Below are 19,909 nucleotides of genomic sequence, written 5' to 3' on the forward strand. Positions count from 1 at the left end.
AGACCAGGGGACACTAAAGAGAGACGCACACAGCTGGAGACCAGGGGACACTAAAGAGAGACGCACACAGCTGGAGACCAGGGGACACTAAAGAGAGACGCACACAGCTGGAGACCAGGGGACACTAAAGAGAGACGCACACAGCTGGAGACCAGGGGACACTAAAGAGAGACGCACACAGCTGGAGACCAGGGGACACTAAAGAGAGACGCACACAGCTGGGACCGGAGCACTGGGTGACGTTCAGGATCATAAAGCTGTCTCTGTCTCTGTCTCTGTCTCTGTCTCTGTCTCTGCGGTTTGAAACTTACCTGAAATGTTTTCTGTTTTTTTTTTTAACAAAATCTAAAAATTATACATTTTTCGGAAATCTGAAAAATCAGAATTTTCTGAATGTGATCACATGACGCCTTCTGACGTTACCGCTACGCCCCTTGTGTTACATAGTGATGTCACTAACTTTCAGACTTTGCAGACTGACATGCACACAGACCACTAGGAGAGGGAAACCCCAAAAGAACAACAGGGCCTCTTTAGATCCCAGCTCCTCATCACCTCCATCAGTAATCAGCTCATGTTCCTCTGTCCCAATCACATCAAGTCCCATCAGGAGAAGCCCGGGGACCACGAGTGTGTGTGTGTGTGTGTGTGTGTGTGTGTGTGTGTGTGTGTGTGTGTGTGTGTGTGTGTGTGTGTGTGTGTGTGTTCCTGAAAAACATGCCATCCGTTGTGCTGAATGGAGGAGATGTGGTGCAGGTGACGGATGATTCATTCAAATACTCACAAACACTACGGCGCGTGCAATTCCCCAAAATACAGTCGCTGCTCTCCGCCTCACACACACACACACCCCCTATATTTAAACACACACACTTTCACAGACTCCCTAGCAACAACGGCTGCCATCCTGCAGAGCCGCTGGAAAAAAGGCTGAGCTTAAAATAATGTCTAAATATATGAAACCTCTAAATAACTGTCGTGACGTGGACTCGGGTTCTGTGTTGCTTTGTCTGACGCCTTATAAAAATAATGTAGAGGGAAGCAACCAGGAGTGCACGATTAGCACGAGCTAACATTTATAAATACAGCGCTTCCTCTGATATTACAATTCAGATACCTGGCTCAGACAACACCGGGTCTAGAGTGTGTATAGAGAGTACAAAATAAAGAAAGGATAAACAATACAGAATCATTTCAAATACACAGAAGATATTTATGTATTTCTTTTATATATTTTAATATATAATTTAATAATAATTTAGATAATGTACCATTAAAATAAGTAATATATAAATAAAGTTCTGTAGGTTTGAAAAAGGAAAACTAAACAATGCTACCGGGAGAATATGATGGTTCCAGCGCTGATCAGTTGTGTCAGCAGCAGAGCGATGAGCTCCCGGTGAAATCAGCTCAGAAATTATCCATGTCAAACACAATTTCCACAGACAAACACAAACACACACACACACACACACACACACTCACTGTCATCATCCCACTGTGACCTCGGGACCCCCGGCCTGACCCCCACAGGGACATAAATCACTATGCACCCCCTACAGAGGAGCATAGAGACGCTGGAAACTTAGCGGCGCTCGGCTCCTCGTTGCGTGTTCGCAGTGGATCGTGTTTCCTGATCAATCCTCCACTGAGAACTCGTCCACATTTAGACGCCGTGTAACTTTATATATTCCAGGACTCTGCTGAGTTTACTCCTTCAGCGCCGGGACTCACTTACAGGCACGTAGGCCTATAGGCGTAAGTGGACGAGTTTAGTTTGTTGAAAAATTACTAGATTAACATGTTATATTTATCACTGGGCTGGATTTTACCAGTACATCCATCAAACATCTCCGACTGGCACAAAATGCTGAGGCACAGTCTGCCAACAACAACCAGGAAAAAGGAGCACATCCCTCAGCAGCTCGACACTGGCTCCCAAAATCCAGAATTGATTTTAAAATACTGTTTTCTTACTTACAAATCGCTTAGTGGTCTGGCACCATCATACCTAAAAGATATTTGAATCCACTGCTGCCCCACTAGGGCATACGCTGCCAGGGTGCAGCTCTGTTCCAGAGTCTGCAAAACCAGATCCTTTTGAACAGACCCTTTACTTACAGCTGGTTTCAGATTATTCCCTACGTTGGTCCTACTGGTTCCTACATTTCATTTCATTGTGTTTTCTTGAATCTTAATTCTTGTTCTTTCTGTTTTTATTTTACACAAAATATTTTATGTTAAGTTGAATAATTATATTCATTATGTTTTGAGTAGGTTGTGCACTACGAGGAATGTACAACATCAGTGCATGATGGTTTGTGTTCCGTTATTAAGGTACCAGGCAGCTTTTTATACATGTACAATATTAAAGTTATTCTTGAACTGACTCACTGAGAAACTGCTTTAGTAAATAGTGTTTGATGTCCTTGTGTCTTAGCTTTGCTATATAAATTATTGCAGTCAGTGAAACTAAGTTTAAAAACGCCTGCATTTCGAACAGACTTTCCTCTGCTTCCCTGCCATCATTTACCGCCTCTATGAGCCCAAGACTGACTAAAATTAGCTCCTCTACTTCACCCATACTAACCCACTCAAATTGTGAGACACTGAACTATTTACACCCTGATCAGACGTATGCAGAGGCAGAACATAGCGTCTCAATATTCACAACGTTCACACACGTATCCTCTTCCCACAGGAACACACTCATCATGTAACTGTAACCGCTCACTCTGCAGAAATCCCCTTCATCTCCCGTCGCCAAGAAAAGCATCTACACACTTTACTACTCGTCCCAAAGTGACTCCTACAGACTGGTAAAGTAGAGCTGTCACCCAGTCTGTAATGGATTACTAACTACTGTACAGCATGCACAGGGGTCCAAAGGGACAGGGGCCCCCTGGGGTTCACCTGCACTGTGTCACTCAGAGAGTCAGTCAGAGAGATACATATCAACCAGGAAGAGTGAAAGTGATCACAAAAAGACTACAAAATTACCTCAAAGAGACACAAAATGACTACTTTTGGAATAGAAATCATCACAAAAGACAAAAAAATGACACCAAAGGGATACAAAACATCTACAGAGAGACCCAAATTGACTAGAAATAGACCAGAAATGACTCGTATAAGACTGAAAACCAACACAAAGACACTCCAAATTACTTCAGAGACACCAAATGACTACTTACGGAATAAAAATCAACACAAAAGACCACAAATAACTTTAAAGAGACACAAATGAATACTGAGTGACTCAAACTGACTTCAAAGAGATTCAAGATGACTAGAAAGAGACAAAAAAACATCCACAAAGAGGCCAAAAATGACCACAAAAAGACCAAAGAAGAGACAAAAAATGAAGACAAAGAGATTAAAAATGACTTCAAAACACTACTGAGACCCAAACTGACTTCAAAGACACTTCAAATTACAGCAAACAGAGTCAGAACAAATTCAAAGAGTCACAAATCAACTACAAAGAGACTGTAAGATTACCTCAAAAGACCCAAAATGTCTAATGAGTGACTCAAACTGACTTCAAAGAGTCTCAAAACACCTATAAATAGACCCAAAATGACAACAAAAACACCCAAAACTACTAATAGAAGACTGAAAATCCACACAAATAGACTCAAAACGACTACTTTTGGAATAGAAATCATCACAAAAGACCAGAAATGACTACAAAGAGACTCAAAATCACGACTGAGAGACTCACACTGACTTCCAACAGACTCACACTGACTTCCAACAGACTCACACTGACTTCCAACAGACAATAAGTAGTGTCTTTTTTCTCCTAGACTTCTATACAATCTGACGTCCAATACCTGGATATTTGTCGTTTGTTTACTGAATATCTTTGGGGTTTTAGACAATATTTACAGACATAAGAGCTTTAAAATAATCACACTAATAATGTTAGTCAATTAAATGGTAAAAAACCCTCCAGATGAATCCATAATGAACATTAGCCTGACCTGCAGCCGTAGACACACACTAAAATGAAACCCTGAGTGCAGTTTGTGAGCAGAGTGAGCTGCATCTGCTCTGGAGATGAATGGCGGTGCAGATTAAAGCATCACTTTCCGCGCTGACATGAGATCCATCAGCAGAGTATTGTTGGGGTGGAAAACACCTGCACTAATCCAGGCCTGAACGATGTCCTCCATCCATTACACCGTGATTAAATCGTTACCCCCCCCTCCCCCCTGTCCCTCAGTCGCATCACGGTTATGAACCAAACATTCATCAAGCCACTATCGCTGCTTTTTTTTTGGCAGGAAGTTGAGGACTGGGAGCATCCCTGCCAAGCAGCTTTAAATAGAGGGGCATGATGGGTAAAGAGCCAGTGACCCGTCAGGTGTCCGGTCACACAGAGTGCCAAAAACCAGACAAAAATACTCCTGCTGCAAAATGTATTCAGCCTCAAATAAAGCTGGTAATTATAGAGTGGTCCCTGAAGGCAGCATCTCCTAGCTAAAGGCTAACGTTGGGCTATAAAGGAACTACAGCACGGTCACATGACTTCACGTCTCCACCGCTAAGCTAAAGGAGGCTAATGTTGGGCTATAAAGGAACTACAGCACGGTCACATGACTTCACGTCTCCACCGCTAAGCTAAAGGAGGCTAATGTTGGGCTATAAAGGAACTACAGCACGGTCACATGACTTCACGTCTCCACCGCTAAGCTAAAGGAGGCTAATGTTGAAAATGTAGTTTTTTTATTGTAAATACTAACGTTCAGAGTTGCTTCTACTTTGCTTTTAAACATTTCTGGAGATTTTTTGGAGGGAAATCAGCATATGAAACCGTTCAGCTGTTCCTCTGCTGTCCTGCCTCCACAGCAATTAAAGAGAGCAATCTCACTGAGGCGCCTGTTCAATACTCCACAAGGCTCTGCTTTGAAACTATCACTACTCGGAGTGTGTGTGTGTGTGTGTGTGTGTGTGTGTGTGTGTGTGTGTGTGTGTCTGACAGACTGAGACAGACCAAAATCTGAAGAAAAAGCCTCTTAAAGACACAAAGTCTGCGGAGACATGGAGGCGAATCTAGCGGACAGATTTCAGGCGGTTTGTTCGGCTTCAGGAGGACACGGCGTGGACATGGAGTGTGTGTGCTCTGCCAAAGGTGAATCACTATTTATGGACTGCAATTACCATTACATAAGAGCTCAATTATTCAAGCTTTCATATATTAGTCATAGAGAAAAGAGCTCTAGCTCACACACACACACACACACACACACACACACACACACACACACACACACACACACACACACAAGAAAGCACCTGAGTTTCTTCTTCTGTGGCTTCAGAGCTCTGCCAGGGAGTGGTAAACATCGTGTGTGTGTGTGTGTGTGTGTGTGTGTGTGTGTGTGTGTGTGTGTGTGTGTGTGTGTGTGTGTGTGTGGGGTCATATTTAAGGATCAGGGCATTTAGTTAGAGCAATCACAGACGATAGTAGGCATATGCACTGCCTTCAAGAGGCTGTTAAGGCGTGCAATTTGTGGATGTAACCACGCAGCAGCATCACAAAGACTAAAAACAACAAGTGCATAAGGCCACTGTTTTCAATCCAAAGAGAACATTCACTATGGAGAGCATTTACATAAGAACAGAACAAAATCAGAGCACTAAGTCTTTTTAAATATGCAATATAAAGCAATTACTTTCATAAATGAATCAGCAGATCCTGTTAGTAATCCAATAGATATCTGAATCGATGAACAGCCTAAATTTTTTTGAACCTTTTTTCCATATTTTTCAAGTTACAATGATGTAAATCAATGCATTAGATGAATAAAAGTCAGATTGCGTTGCAGAAGTCAGTGGGAGAATAACATTTGGATCATTATTCAGGCTTTTAATCCCAAAGAAATAAGTAATCAGGACTCCTACATCTTATTTTTGACATCTGCTGCAATAATACACGTGATGGGAATGCAGTCAGTGGGAGTTTGGGGAAATAAACAGATATATTTCCGCCTTTTATTCCCAGATATATTAAATCAGACTCCTGTTCCCGCAGTGCATGCATGTGTTTCTGCTCCTGTGACACAGCTCAGCTTCATACCTGCAGCTGGAGGCAGAACATCTACAGCTGCTTATGAAATCTCACTCCCAGCCAGCCATCGCTCATCAATCTGTATCTCCCCCCAGTCCTTCCTCTCTACTCTCCACATTCATTGCTTTCTCTCCCTCCTCCCCCCCTCCTCCCCCTCCCCCTCCTCCTCCTCCTCCTCCTCTGCATTCATCAGCAGCAACAGAAACTCTTTACTGCTCCTTATTGACATTCGGATGAAATGACAGCAGCAGATTCCCATTAGCTTCAGGAAGACGAGCTGTAGCATGTTAAACCAGGAGCGCCTCTCTCACTCTCTCACTCTCTTGATGTATTAGTATTTAATTTGTATTTATCTAAATCAATATCTTTTTGAATATTACATCACTTATAAAGGCTGATGTTTCGGCAGAATTAGTACTTTTCCATTTAATTGTAATTACTTAAATAAGGATTAGAAAAAGTGTCCTCTCCTTCCTTTATCTTCACGCCAAATCCCCTCGTCGGAGTCCGCCTAACGAGGTCGGTTTAATCTTTAAAAACAGCTTCATTACGACTGCTAATTGTGACGGATCCACACGGAGCTAATTGCACAATTAGCTGTTTTATAAATAGGGTTAAAGAGAACTAGAGCAGATTTTAGAGGAAACTTCAAAGGGTTTATTTTCAGAGGAAAACAACAACAGAACAACAAGAGGTTTCAAATCTCAGGGGACGGAAACTAGAGCGAGGGGCGGGGGGGGGGGGGGGCATGCCCTCCCAGCATGCTTTTCTGCACATCTATAGGTCGCACAGAAATGCCGGTTTGATCTGAGAGGAGTGACAGCGTTTGATGACTTAATGTCAGCCGTGGAAACACAGGCTTTATTTTAAAGAGGCCCTCTTCTGCTTTCTGTGGTGTTCCCTCTCCTGTACTGTGTTCTATAGGATGTAGTGCATGTAAATGGTCTGCAGAGGCTAAAATCTGTGTTTCATGGTTTTGGATTCCCTTGAGGTTATCTTTATGTCCTTTGTGCAAACACATAGGACCTGATTCTGAACCATTCCACTGCAACCCTGATGCTTTATCTCACTCTCTGCCCTGGACCCTCTCCTTCCTCCTCGTGTGACCCTCCTCTTGCCTCTCCATCTCTTTCCTCCCACATGTTTCCTGGTTGCTGCAGAGCGCTGGATCTGGATGAAATCTAACATGACAGCTTCCAGCGCGGTGGCAGGAAGGCACATGTATTTTGTGGAGTTTACATCTGGAGGACACCCTCTCGTTTCCTCTGACACTGTCCGAAGGTTAGAGAGGCTTTTTTTTTTACCCTTTCTATAAATACTGCTCTGCAGAAGAACCTGCACATGCATACTGCATGCCGGGCTGCAGGACTCGGGCGCTATATCACGTGTCAGCAGCTTTTGCTTGTTCAAGTTAACATTTCATGAGCAGGAAGAAGTGACAGGACGAGACGGAACGAGAGGACAATGTCGTGCTTCATCAAAAGGAACCAGATTTACAATTTAATATATAAAAATAAGCGTTTCAAGAGAAGCTCTACCACGCACACGATGCTCTCTACAAAAGCTGAGATCAAAGCTCATTTATTGAATTACGCTGCTTATCTTCTGCATGTGGGGTAGCAAACTGTATATTAATCTAAATGTAGGTCTTTATTTAATTACAACAAATGGAAAGAAGAGATTTCAGCCTCTGCAGACCATTTACATGCACTCTACAGGAGAGGGAACACCCCAAAAAGCAGAACAGGGCCTCTTTAAACTTCAACTGCTTCCCCAAAATGTGAGACAGAAAGCTAGTCACTTTGCAGCCGAGATCATGTCGACTTTAAATGTAATTAATTAAAAAAGCAACTGATAAATAATGGGTTATTTGTTGTAAAAAAAGCTGCTTTCCTCTGTTCGATGTCGTTGGATGTGAGTATTTACACAGAAACAGTCACTTGAACGTGTCACTGTGCGGCTATGAAAGCAAAGGCAAACACTTAATTGATTAATTGGATGAAAACGACATCATCCTGTAAGGAAAAGCATCTGAAACTGAAGGGAACACTTTGACAAATACTCTCACTTAAGTCACGTTAGGAGCATAAAATACATCAGAGGAATATGAACGTTATATTCCTGTAACGGGAAATAAAGAGCGGCTGGTTTGATGCCTCCGCCTCTCTGAGGGACGTCGGTTCAGAGTGCTTCATCCCAATCACAGGTTCAGACAGAAGTAGGCCGACATCTGTAACGAGGGGGGGGGGGGGGGGGGGGGCTGCTGAGGGTTTAAATAATAAATAACAGCCGAGGAGAGGAGGAGAAATTACAGCGAGGCAAATGAACAGAGAAAAGGGAGAGAGGGGGGAGAAGTACTCAGACCTTTAAGTAAAAGTAGAAGTACTCAGACCTTTAAGTAAAAGTAGAAGTACTCAGACCTTTAAGTTAAAGTAGAAGTACTCAGACCTTTAAGTAAAAGTAGAAGTACTCAGACCTTTAAGTAAAGTAGAAGTACTCAGACCTTTAAGTAAAAGTAGAAGTACTCAGACCTTTAAGTAAAGTAGAAGTACTCAGACCTTTAAGTTAAAGTAGAAGTACTCAGACCTTTAAGTTAAAGTAGAAGTACTCAGACCTTTAAGTTAAAGTAGAAGTACTCAGACCTTTAAGTTAAAGTAGAAGTACTCAGACCTTTAAGTAAAAGTAGAAGTACTCAGACCTTTAAGTAAAAGTAGAAGTACTCAGACCTTTAAGTTAAAGTAGAAGTACTCGACCTTTAAGTAAAGTAGAAGTACTCAGACCTTTAAGTAAAAGTAGAAGTACTCAGACCTTTAAGTAAAGTAGAAGTACTCAGACCTTATACTAGACCTTTAATTAAAGATAGAATGTACTCAACCTAAGTAGAGATAAAGTACTAGACACTTTAGAGGAATAGAAGTATCAGACGTAAAAAGTAGAAGACTCAGAGAAATAAAGAAGTACTAACTTAGAAGTAGAGTACTCAGTTTAGTAAGTAGAAGACTCAGAAAGTAAGTAGAAGACGAGACCTTAGGAAAAGGTAGAAGTACGACCTTTAGAGAAGAGAGAGAGTAAGAGAGATAAACTTATGGGAGAGTTGGGGAATCGAAAGAAAGCTAAAAAACACGAGCTTTCAGGATAAAAGAGCACAAAGAGTTAAACTCAGCAGAGACATCAGAAATCAGAGTAATAGAAGAAGGGATCTAGAGGAGGAGAGGAGGGAGAATCAGATCAAACACACGAGGTAATAGAATTATCTACAATAAAAATTAAAATAAAGAGTATGACAGTAAAATATAACTTCAGCAGGGACATTAAGTAATCAAGAGATAAAATATAATTATTGAGAAAAGAGATTGAAGTCGGAAGTAAAATAAATAAAATAATACAAATAAAAAATAATAGAAGTTTTTTTAGAAAAATTCAAATGTATTTTCCATAATAATAATAAACAAATATAAATAAATTAAAATATATAAATAAAAATAATTAAAAAATTTAAATGTATTTTTCATAATAATAAACAAATATAAAATAAATAAAAATATATAAATAATTACTTACGTAAGAATATTCAATACAAATAAATGCAATTAAATAAAGATAAAAATAAGAAGTTACAGTAACATCTAATAAAACATACAAAGTGAAATAAAAATAAGAATTTGCCATAATAATAAAAAATAATGTAAAATTAAGACAAAATAAAAATGTGGAAAAAAGATTCAAACAATAGAATAACAATTTACAGAAATATTAAAGATAAAGTTTTGAAAGAAAATAGAAATTCTTCAAAACGCACAGCGAGATAACACAACAGACCCTGAATGTTTTTCTGCACTACCATTCTGCTGCATTTTCACAAAAACATCATAAACAGCGTAAACTGATCAGAGATATGAGATTCAAAGACTCTGGGATAAGATCATCTGCAGCAGAAATCACGTCTAAAAATAGAAACCAAACTGCAAATCATAAAAAAACCTCATCTGAGAAATCCTGCTGCGTGTGAAACTCCTCCAGAGGAAACTTCATTACTGAAACTCAAATCAAGCAGTTTTCAAAACAGCTGATGCACCGAGGCTGAGAGTCGAGCTGTTTCTGCAGAACAGGAGACTGAGGAGGAGGAGGAGGAGGAGGAGGAGGAGGAAGAGGAGGCATGGGGAAAGGGATGCAGGAGGAAGAAGCACTGATGCGTTCTGGCACATTTTATGCTGCAGCCTCTGAAGGAAGTCCCTGAGCATGTCCACAAACAGGGGGAGGGGGATCTAGAGACCCTGTATTTTTATTTACGTTTTTAATTATTTTTAAATCTTATTTTATTTATTTAGTTTTCAATTATTTAATCGGATTTATTTTTATTTCTCTGCGAACGTTTCAATATTTTGATGATTTAATTCTTTATAATATTTTCTGAATCTAGTTCCTTTTAGAAATATTCTATTGAAAGTTAAAAGTTCTGCCTCAGTAAAAACATAAAAGTAATAATCATCCACATTTTATTAAAAAAGCTAAAGTAAAAACCCGGCAACTTCTACAGGTGCACCAGAGAGAGCAGCCTGACATGCAGGGTCACCTTCCAGAGTTTTTGTAGAAGTTAGAGACTGTAGTACAGGTCTGTGTGTGTGTGTGTGTGTGTGTGTGTGTGTGTGTGTGTGTGTGTGTGTGTGTGTGTGTGTGTGTGGGGTCAGAGGTCAGAGAGGTCGCAGCTTCAGCCTGACGGAGCAGAGATGGATGAGACTGCAGAGAGAGGACGAACAGTTTTCTGAGAGAGGGATAAAGGTTACGAGTCGACCTCTGAGTTTAAACTTCTCCTCCATCCCTCAGATGAAGCCTCTCCTCACAGAGGGGGGGGGGGGGGGGGGCTTTTTAACAAACTATTATTTATTAATGAGTACTTTCACACAGACTGCAGAAATAACATGGCTAAATAATGTATTTGATTAATCTTCTGCTCAAAGAAGAAGACATTTTTAATTATGTTTAATTCTTATTGACTTCATTTTGTTTTGTTCAGCTTTCACTTATTTTTCAATAAATAAGAATTGAATTACAAAAAGTTCTCTAGCAATTCACATGATAAAAAAGCACTAAAATCACCTTTTTAACGGTGTGAATGAGAAAAGAAAGGGGATTAATCCGCACTTTTTATAAAAATAAATCAGCTTATATATTATTTATGTCTCGGTGCAGTGATTGTTATTCATTAAAACTCAAGTACATTGATTATCTGTCCAACAAAGTAACAGGAATCTGATAAAAGCCCTAAATTAAGGTCAATAAAGAAAGCATACCTTAACTAAAACGCTCTGAAGAAGAGGTGCATTCTGGGAAGTGTAGTGCAAAAGAAAAGCCTCAGGAATGGAGAAAAGTGGACGAATTTACATTTAATAAATAACAAAACCCGAACCAGGATCCTGATCCCGTCCTCTGCCTGCAGGACAGTTTGAGTTTGGAGTCCAAATCACACACTAATCTACATTTGGGATAAACACACACTCTGCACTCTCATATGCTTTCCTATTATTGGTCCAGGGAGGAACAATAAGACAGGTTAGAAGCAGCGCGTGCAGCTTCCTCTCGCTGCATCGATCTGAAGCTGCTGCTCTCTGCATCAAATCTAACCTGAAAGATCTCTGGAGGAAAAGTATTAGAGCTATTTTGTCCACTGAGCACTAAAATAACTCACTTTCCCAGCAACTTATTTAAAGTTTGCACGATGAATCAGAGTGTGGGAGCCGGCCGCACGTCTTGTACTTCAGATTTAAACCGGATTATGAAACAGTGAGGTGTTCATCTGGGAAAACATTAGAGCTTTACACCTTAACGCCACGCTAACTCCATTAGGAGGAGAGACTGGACACACACACACACACACACACACACACACACACACACACACACACACACACACACACACACACACACACACACACACACACACACACACACACACACACACACACACACACACACACACACACACACACACACACACACACACACACACACACACACACACACACACACACACACACACACAGAATCCTGTTATAAATAAGATTTTATTTAATTGCAGTGACAAACTAGGAGGAACAAACAGCAGGCAGCAGGGCCAGGATATTTACCGCCTGTGTGTGTGTGTGTGTGTGTGTGTGTGTGTGTGTGTGTGTGTGTGTGTGTGTGTGTGTGTGTGTGTGTGTGTGGTGTGTGTGTGTGTGTGTGTGTGTGGAGTATTAGTAAGCAGGAGCTAAAGCTACAAGATACTTTCTCAGACATGTTCTCGTGAATCTGTACTGTACATCTTATGACGTGTGTGAAAAGCAATACTACAAAACAAACTTCAGCTCGTAGAAAAGTGGGAACAGCACCCTGAAGCAGCGTGCAAAACACAAGGACGTATTCCAGTTAACAGAAGTGTGGGCGGGAATGATGTACTTGAGTAAAAGTACTTCAAATACTACATATAGGTCCAGGTAAGCTGCAGGAAGAGAAAAACTAAATGTAAAATGAAATCCTGCACAGTGGAATATCTGCCGTCTAAGAGAGGGGGAGGCATTTAAAGGTATAAAGGTTATATGAGGAGAGATGGTGGGGGGCAGGAAGCCTCCTTCCCGCCTGACGCCTGTTTATAAAAACCTGCAGGTTCACGAGCAGCCGAGTCGTGCTCCTGCAGGTGTGAGCACAGCGCTGTTTATGAAGCCGCGGCAGCATCCAGGTCCCAGGGGACGGGGGTCCTCCAGCAGCTGCCCCCCCCCCCCCCCCACCGGGTCACAGGAGGCAGAGAACCGGCAACCTTTAGACCAGGACCGTCCTCAGAAGCCCACGCGCTGTTCACCAGTGGGATGATAAAGAGGATCTATGGGAGCTTAGAAAATGCTTTTGCAGTTTATTTAAAGAACCAAAGACGTCTTTAAAGCTCAACTTCACTAAAGTGGACGCGATGATCACCAAACTGCAGCTTTTGTTAACTCACCGAGCATTTTACTGTCTTTCAGCTCCCTGTTTTGGTTTTCGGACCAGTTTTAAACCCTTCAACGGTTTGGATTATAGATGAATTTAGTTTTCAATCATTCAATGTAAAGAAGACAGAGCTTTTAAGCTAAACACCCAAAAACACATTTAGGAAACCATTGACCTTCAGACCAGGGGACAGGAAGTGGTATATTGCTGATTCATTCCCGTGTTTTAGGACTCATTCCTGCACCACTACAGTTTATTAAAGGGCTTTGGATGTTGAGAACTGGGAGAGACAAAACAAGCTATTCAAACCAGTCACATTCAGCTTTTTCTGACGTCTACACTGAGGGATTGAGGGTCTCAAAAAGAAGTGTTTCTGTACCAATTCTTGACTTGATAATCACTAGATATATTTGACCCATTTACACACATTCAAAAAGCTGGGGGCTGCTCAGTGAGTTCATATCTGTTAGCTACCCAGGAAACTATTATCTTCCTCCGAACTACGGTCTGGATAGGACTTGGAGTGATGCTTTCCAGAGCCACAGATCAGGACTGTCTCTGGATGAAGAGGCAAAGGGTGCCGGAGTCAAAGCATCGTAGAGCAGGACGAAGGAGAGAAGACGGACTGAAGCCGAAGCATTGCGGTGTCCTTAAAGACGTCCTTCTCTTCAGACACGAGACGTCATTAATCAGGTGACACAAGAAGAAGGAAACCAGTTTGTGCCGAAGAAGAAACGCTTCTCTTATTCCAACATTAATGCCAATAAAGCAACACATTTCCACTCACAGTTCCAGTCAGAATGCAATGAAGGCAAATGTATTCTGAATGATCTCACCCCGAGGAGGTCTTTGAAGGCAGCACGAGGAGCATCACAGTGATTACGCCTCTCAGAGAATACTCCACACATTCATCCCCTTTGTTTTGTGTATGGAAATGTCCTCATGAATCTCTGGATGAAGCTGTCACTTCCCTCTGCTCCTCTTTGTCTCGTTTTATGAACGCACACACACACCATCTCATTCATCTCCATCCCAGAGTCGTTATGGAAATTTCGGGAGATTTGTCGGGAGTTCTGTAACGGCAAAAAGTCTCTCAAGAGGAGAGGAAGCGTTTTCATATTAATGCTCCCGCGCGTGTTCGTGCGCATCAGATATTCCCATTGTCTTAACTGGATAATGTCCTTTATTAAACACTGAGCGTTACTAAAGAGACTTTCTTTGCTTTATTGAAAAACAGTTCTGAAAACATCAGAAAAAGGACCGTCACATCCATGTTCATATACTGACATTTAACTGAAGGCATTATAAACAGAAACCAGAGAAAGAAAAAATACAATAATTAAAGAAATATCAAATAAATAGAAATAACTATTTAAATAGTTTTAAAATAATTCAACAAAAAAAAAATAATATTAATAATTAAATAAATAAAAAGGACATGTGGGACATCAGCAAATAGGTTGCAGAAATATTTGTAAAGTTGTAGGGCGTTTTTATAAGTCAACAAAAAAAAGACACAAAAAAAAAACTACAAACTTTTGTTTAAATAATCTTTTTTTTTCATTTGATCACATTTATACTTTGATCAAACTATTATTTTAATTCAGTATTTTCCCCGAAAAGTGGGCAAGGCCGTAATTAGTGCCCTCGTACTATATTTTTGTAGAGAGACAGAGATATGTTAAGGAACAAATACCAAGTATGAACCTGAAACGAGCAGAATACGGCCCCTTTAAGGTCTTATTTGTCCACAATCGTTTGAGTTTTTTCTGAAACCTCGACACGCTGTGAAGTGATAATCATCCGACCGTAAAGTCTGTTTGTTCGGCAGCTCTCAGCATGTCAGGTTGTGCTGCACAGTAGGAACATGGAGCACAACGGGCAGATCGATGCAGCCGCAGCCTCATAATATAAGCCTCTCCACATGAAGCTCCTCTCACATAAATCAAACACAATCCCCAGGAGCTCAGCGGGCCCCAGGAGTCCCCTGATCACCCTGACTCTACACCCTCAGAGTCCTGCACCCTGGGGCCCAGAACCAGCCCGAGAGACCCCTGAGAGGCTCTGATCTGTGGAGGGGGAGGATGTCAGAGAGGCATGTCACTCTGATTCACCGCCTGCAGTCCAGCGTGTGAGATGCAAGCTGTGAAATAAACAAATCAATATTTCTGAGGCGCAGCGCTGCACACACGGCAGCCCGCTCCTCCCAGAGGCCTGGATTACACGTGCGGGACAAAAGGAAGTCATACAATACATGACCGTGATGCTGATCGCACTACAGTACAGCATGTCAGTGCAACGCTGCCAAATGTGCACCGCTGTGTTGTAGTGCAGAGTCGTGCACGGATGAGAAGGCTGCAGAACATTTACATAAAACCTCTCAGCTCTGAGGCGCTTCCCACCAAACTGCAAGCTCCAGGAGGAAACACATCTCCAGTTATGGCTGCACAATATATAGTTTCTGCATTGGAATTGCAATATGTGCATGCACCATTAATGTAAATCGCAGTATGGGCAACATGTCCAACAACACTAGCACTTTTCGGTACAAAACGAGATCATTTCCCATGACCAATCTGTGTGGAAAGTCCTTCTGAAATAACAAGATTTATTCTGTTTAAAGGCTCCTTAGTGACACAGAGTGTGTCGCAGCAGAGTGTCCTGAGGGTCTGCCTGCACAGAAACACAGACAAGCATAATCAGCATTCTAAAATGTAAGGAAACAACTAAAAGGTACCAGATAATCTTCAAGAAACGTCCTGAAAATGAGCGAAAACAGGCGGAAAATGGAGGAAAAGGAAGATTTGGTTGCTAAAAGGAATGTCAAGACTCAAAATATTTTGGTTACAGAACAGGTGACCAAAACAAAATGCATGGGTTTCCTCACATTGCATTTTATATATTGCAGGCAAATCTATAAGAGAAGCCCCTCTGATGGAACATTGTTTACTCTTTCAATACACAAAGCGAAAGATCTGGACAAAACCACAAAGAACTCTAAATCATCAACACACAACCTGAAAATAACCTAAAGGACGATTTGGTTGCAAAAAGAAATGCAACATCAGGAAATCTGCTGCTACCGACGGATGATGGCGAATAAAACATGTATGTGTTCTTCTGGTGGAAATGCTTGTTTTCCACATGAATTATGCATCGCAGAACAATCTATGAGTATCTACGTTTCTCGGATACACAGAGTTGGTTACAAGTGAGTGTCATACAAGCTACCGTATGCACAGAAACAAACACAAAATGCAAGAAACAGGAGGAAAATAGCCTGAAAGGAAGATTTATTGCAAAAAGAAAAGCAAATTTAGGTTAAAATTTGACTAAGAAAGGATGATTTTCCACAAAAACAGGAACATATTCTTCATCTTGTGGAAATGCTTGGGATTTTTTCACACTGCATTAAATATCACAGGAAGAAAAAGGCAATCTTGCATCCTTTACTTTATTCTTGTGATCATTATGACACAATCTGACCCGAAAGACTGATAGTAGCATGCCTTAGTTTGAAAAATGTGCGAGTAAGAGGAGGAAGACGGCTAAGAAGGAAGATTTGGTTGCGAAAAAGGACATATTTTGGCTACAGAAAGGATGATGTTGACCAGAGACTGCATGGATTTCCTCACATCCAAATGTCCTTTTCTTCCCAATTCATGCAGCCCTACCTTCCTTTAGTGTTTCTTTATGACACAGTCTAACCTGAAAGACTGCCATGTACTGATACGGCCATGTGCCTGTTGAAATCTTCCGTCTATCTGTGTTCTAGCGCTCTTATTCCTCCATGCTGCTCTCCTTCAATGGAAGCAGACGCGACACACACAAGATGAAGAAGCAGCAAACATCTGACGCTCAAACAGAACAGAAGCAGCGGGGATCAGAGCGGCGAGGAGGAGTACACTGAAGGACTTCCTGTTGCAGAGTCGGATCCCAGAGTTCAATCCCCCATAGCATGACACACACACACACACACACACACACACACACACACACACACACACACCTGAGTGAGACTCTCTTGACAGGAAGACACTGGGATGTCTCAGCATGTCAGGAGGGAAGCGCTCTGAATCCACAGAGATGAGTGCAAACAGCTCATGAAACGGTAACCGGAGTACGATCTAAATTAAATTATGTCAGGAGGCGAAGAAGACGACGCTTAAGTGACAAAAGCAAACGCTGAAGAAGACGCGTGTCAGGAGGAAGGCTGAGTAGCTTTGAAGGGAGCTGTCAAATCTTATATACAAGGTTTCTGCACAGGTGTGTTCAGGAGGAGGGAAGCAGACACATTCATAACATGAAAGCTATGTAGGAAATATGCCATTAAATGTACCAAAAGTGACTTCAAAAAGGATGAGATGTGGGTATGTTTGTATATTTAATGCAGTCTGATGTCAGACAAAACTGCTTTTGAAAAATTAACAATAAATGCATATGTAAAAGGTAAAGGTAAATAAATGAAAAATCTGCCATAAAATGCAGCAAAAGTTATTTAAAAATGGATCAAATATAAGTTTAGTTGTATAGCAAATGCAAAAATATGAATACAAGTTTAAAAATGCATTTAGTTAAATAAAAAAAACGCAAAATAAAAATGTGTATTTCAAATTAAAAAATGATGTAAAATAAAATAAAAGGGATAAATTATTCTAAAGATAAATAAATTGAAAACACAAATATTAATGAATGGCTAATTGCTTTAATAAGTTGATGCATTTAGTCATTTTAATTTAAGTACATTTACTGGCATAAACATTATATTTATCGCGTCACTTCAGTTTGGATATACTGCAGCTCCAGTCCTTTCCATTATGTAATTCAAAAACAGATTCAAAAACTCCCCTTTTTCTAAGACGTTAGTTGCGCGACATCACATGAATAAAAGCCCAACGCCGCAGAACCATGACGCAAAACCAATAATAAAAAAGCCGTCTTACCAGGTCTCGTCGTTTTTGAACTCCAGCTCTCCGTAGTTGTCCTCGAAGTCCTCCCCTCCTCCCTTGGCGAGCCCCTCCACGGTGCGAAACGGCACAATGACCGTGCCCCTCGCTCCGGAAGTCCTCAGCACCTTCACCTCCATGATGCCGATGCTCTCGCTGACGTGCACCGAGCCGCTCTCGAAGGTGAAGATGCCCGAGTGGTCGTCGTCCAGGATGGTGACGGTGGCCACGGCGGGGAAGCCCAGCATGGCCTTGGGGTACGGGAGGCTGTTGGGCGACAGCACTTCGTCCTCCGTCTCCAGGACGCGCAGATTCCCCAGACGCACAAAAAAGTGCTCGTCCTCCTCGAAGATGTCGTCGTCTATGATGCCGATGTTGATCTCCCTGAACATCTCGCCCGGTTTGAACACCACCGTGCCCTCGGAGAACTCGTAGTCGGCCCCGGCGTTGGCCGAGCCGTCCTCCGTCTTGTAATCCACGTAGATCGTCTGGTTGATGTCGCCGCCCTTTCTGGTGACGGTTAGGATCGCGGCGCCACAGTTCTCCAAGCACTGGTAGACGGCGGGGTCGAAGGCGATCCTGGACACGTACTCCTCCGGTTCCTCCACGTGAACCTCCTGCACGCTGATGCTCTTCTTGGCCTGCTCCGCCACGTGCTTCTTCAGGATGTTTCCGGCGCCCGTCATCATGCGGGTGGCCTGGATGCGGTAGAAGGCGCGGCTCTTCTGCTGGTGTGACAGGGCGTAGTAGTTGGCCATCTCCACCAGCTGATCCAGCTCTTTCTCCGGGTGCTTCTGCTTCAGGTCCTTCAGGATTCGGATCATGTCTCGCCGGGACTCGTCCACCTCTTTGCTCTCGATCAACCCGATGAGATTGCTGGCGGTGCTTCCGTCCATGAAGTGCGAGTTCACCATCTTGCCGTCCATCTCGATGCCCTTCGAGCGCTCCGCCTCCGTCTCAATGATGACCCCCCGGTGTTTGTCGGTGCGGTACTTCTTGTGCATGAACTTGTAGAAGAGCAGTCGTCTGTCCGCTATCCACGCCAGCAGAACGCATATGGGGAAGAAAGCCAGAGTGAGGAGACCCTCCCACACCTGGACCTCGTTGGGGGAGAACACAGCCAGGATCATGTAGAGCCAGATGTAGGCGAAGACGCTCCACCCCGCCGTGATGAAGAACACTCGCAGGTGCTTGACCTTACGAACCTCGCCTTGGGGAATCACCAACACGCAGAGGCCGATGATCACGAACATATTGAAGGCGGCGCTGCCCACGATCGTAGCCGGCCCGAGCTCTCCGGATTGAAACCCGTGTCCGCAGACCTCGATCAACGAGAGCAGGATCTCAGGGGCTGAGGAGCCCAAGGCCATGAGGGTGAGGTTGGACACGGTCTCGTTCCACACCCGGATCGTGGTGGTGGTGGTCTCCCCGTTGGGCCTCTTGATGACCAGTTCCCTCTCCTGCGACGTGATGACCTCGATGGCCGCCATGAAGCGATCCGCGATGATGGACACCCCGAGGAACATGTAGATCATGGCCACAAAATACACGATGACCCGGGCGATCTTGTCCCCCATGGACGGGTCCTCGGGGTACCAGATGGGCAGGATGATCCCCGCTCTGCATTTGGAGTTTCCTGAGCAGGTGGCATTGCTGGGGGTGACCAGGGGGCTCGGGGTGGTCCGGGCCTCCGTGCACAGGAAGGCGACAGCAGCAGAGAGCAGCCACACCCAGAGGCAGGCTGACGACCCCGGCTTCACGGGCCCTGAACCCTCCATGCACCCTCTATCGTCTCAAGGGTCCTTACCAGGCGGACAGACGCCCCGGGATCCAGCACTGGGCTGTGCTTCGTCTCCGCCCACCACCTGAACACAGACAGATCACAGGGTTACTCTCATATCCAGCTGCAAAGGCTTAGCGTCTGGTT

At 42.9% G+C, this 19,909-nt stretch overlaps 1 protein-coding gene and 1 long non-coding RNA gene across 3 annotated transcripts in view; one reads left to right on the plus strand and one right to left on the minus strand.

The window, feature by feature from the left end:
• The window catches only part of slc8a3 (solute carrier family 8 member 3), a 62,790-nt gene extending 43,030 nt beyond the window's left edge, over positions 1-19,760 (minus strand). Inside the window, exon 1 of one of the 2 annotated variants that reach the window (XM_063908125.1) lies at positions 17,980-19,760. In XM_063908125.1, coding sequence (XP_063764195.1) covers positions 17,980-19,760 — 1,781 coding nt within the window. The remainder of the gene's footprint in view (positions 1-17,979) is intronic. The other variant, XM_063908126.1, reaches the window with a different exon arrangement.
• LOC134881330 (uncharacterized) overlaps positions 1-19,909 on the plus strand; it is a 253,336-nt gene that overhangs the window by 51,170 nt on the left and 182,257 nt on the right. The window lies entirely within an intron of this gene.

This window comes from Eleginops maclovinus, chromosome 19 (assembly GCF_036324505.1).
Source record: "Eleginops maclovinus isolate JMC-PN-2008 ecotype Puerto Natales chromosome 19, JC_Emac_rtc_rv5, whole genome shotgun sequence".
NCBI lineage: Eukaryota > Metazoa > Chordata > Actinopteri > Perciformes > Eleginopidae > Eleginops > Eleginops maclovinus.